This window comes from Bison bison, unplaced genomic scaffold, assembly GCF_000754665.1.
Source record: "Bison bison bison isolate TAMUID 2011002044 unplaced genomic scaffold, Bison_UMD1.0 scf7180017864471, whole genome shotgun sequence".
Lineage (NCBI taxonomy): Eukaryota > Metazoa > Chordata > Mammalia > Artiodactyla > Bovidae > Bison > Bison bison.
Window position 1 is genome coordinate 41,190,707 of NW_011495032.1, and position 2,317 is coordinate 41,193,023.

The following is a 2,317-nucleotide window of genomic DNA, read 5'->3' on the forward strand; positions in this document are numbered from 1 at the left end:
GTAGCGCTTGCCGTGCACCTTGCTCATGATGTTCTTGTCGTAGTAATAGCGCAGCGCGCGGCTCAGCTTGTCGTAGTTCATGTTGGGCTTGCTCTTGCGCTCGCCCCAGCGCCGCGCCACCTCGTCCGGGTCGGTGAGTTTGAACTCGCCGTGGCCGCCCTCCCAGGCGATGCAGCCGGCGTTGGCACGGTCAGCCAGCAGCTCCAGCAGAAACTGCCATAACTGGATCTGGCCGCTGCCTGTGGGGAAGGGGGCGGTCAACCACAGGCGGAATGAGGGAGGCGAGCGGCAGGGAAGAGGTGGGGTGTGAGAACCCACCACTCACCCCCCTCCCCCGCAAGTCGGATGTGGGGATCGGTGTCAGGGAGGAAAAGGGCACGTCCAGCTGAGTGGCTGACCAGGGAGGAGATGGTCAGTAAAGCCGTCCCTAGGCAGTACCGCGCTTTCGCACAATGGAAACACAACCCCAGGGCGCACAGCTTTGTAAGAATTAGGGAGTGAAGGGAGAGCATCACTTGTTCCATGTGGGGGCAGCGGTACTCCAAGGCACAGGGCTTTTGGAGGTAAGTGAAGGCGGAATGTCAGACCCTCGGCCTGAGAGCCCGTACTCGGTGCAGAGCCTGCACAACCGCTCGGGGTAGCCTACATAGGCGGTTAGCTGGCCACATCCTGCCGGACCACGTCCAGAGATCCAAAGGGAAGAAGTCGGCCTGCAGCAGGATCACTCGGCCCAAGAGACAAGGCATACACTTGGACCCTCTGCCTGAAGTGAAGAAGAGGTGATGTCTGGCTTCCTTGCCATACCATGTCAGACTGGGATGGGGACAGTGGCTCCCTAAGTGTGAGAGGAAAGGCAGCCTCTAAAGTCTCCCACCCTTGCCAGCATCTGGTGCTGGGGCTACTCCAGTTCAGCCTTTTTTTTTTTTTTCTGAAACAGGCAGGATTCCCAGCGTACCAAGGTGTCACAGTTCCCTGGGGACATGATACACAGCTCTCAAGAGAGGAGACCCAGACGCTTCTGTGCTTGGCTCCCTGCCTCTGCCCCATCTTTGGCCAATCTCCAGGCCCTTCTGCCCTGTCCAGATTTTCAGGGTTGCTAGAAAGGGCCAGGAGGTTTTCCCAGATAAGTGGGTAGTGAGAACTCCTGTTTCTCTGTCTTGGAGCCTCAGTCAGACAAGCAGAGAAAAATCTTGATAGAATTAACACCCTCCCCACCAGCCACCCCCACCACCCCCAGTCCTTGCACCTACCGGCACATATACATACACACAGTTTTAGAATAAAATGGATTTTCCTTGAAGTTGTCTGGTTATTGTTTTAAATTGAGCCTGGTGAAGCTCTCTTCTTTTTTCAGTGACTTCCTCAGAACCCAGATGCTGCCCTCCACATAATTTCGACCCCAATCCTTCCACACCAGCTCTGGGAGGGGCTCCCTGGCTCCAGGTCAGGAGGACTGAATTTTAAGGTCAGAAGCATGGCAAGGGGTGGGGGAAATGTGCATCTGGTACTGAGAGGTGTAGAGGCTTGGAAACTCATTCCGGCTGGGTGTTGTGTTCCCTTTTAGATAAAGCAGTCGCTGGCCTTGTTTTTCTGGTCATGGTAATTATTGGTCACTTGATAAGATCTAGGGTACCAACTGTGGGGCTTCCCCTGGTAAAGAATCTGCCTGCAATGCAGGAGACACAGGAGATTCACCTTCAGTCTCTGGTTCGGGAAGATCCCCTGGAGAAGAAAATGGCAACCCACTCCACTAATTCATGCCTGGAAAATCCCATGGACAGACGAGCCTGGCGGGCTATAGTCCAAAGGGTCACAAAGAGTCGGACATGACTGAGTGACTACGCACAGGGTACCAACTGGGCAGGGACCAGTGGGGAGGCTTTACCTGGTAGGTCAGCCAGGTCCTGCTGCCAACATGGCAAAGCCAAGGGTAATTTAGCGACCAGCCAAGGGCGGATGGCGGAAGCTGGAAATCAACTGAAATGGCCTAGAGGACTTGGCTCACAGAGCCCGGCTGGCCAGGCCAGTGAGGCAGGTGGGCGCTGGCCCTGGTGCTAATGGTGACTCAGCCTGGAGTGGCCTGAGAGTACTTCTCCGGGGTCACCTTGCTGGGTGGTGTCCAAGCCTTGTGCTCCTGCTGCCAGTAGGGAAAGGACACCAAGCACCAGAGCAGGAGAGAAATATTCCCAGCTGAAAAGGGGTGGGGCGGGGTGGGGTGGGGGCGGCAGGATCTTCTCAGCCTGCCCTGGCCTGCAGAGTCAACACTGGGTCTCAGAAGGTACTAGAGCCAAAGGCCAAATGAATGTTCACCACCATC

General features: G+C 56.1%; 1 protein-coding gene across 1 annotated transcript in view; it reads right to left on the reverse strand.

Moving 5' to 3' along the window:
- Positions 1-2,317, reverse strand: part of FEV (FEV (ETS oncogene family)) — a 25,393-nt gene that overhangs the window by 22,016 nt on the left and 1,060 nt on the right. The window contains exon 3 of the mRNA XM_010861292.1: positions 6-239. Coding sequence (XP_010859594.1) covers positions 6-239 — 234 coding nt within the window. The remainder of the gene's footprint in view (positions 1-5; positions 240-2,317) is intronic.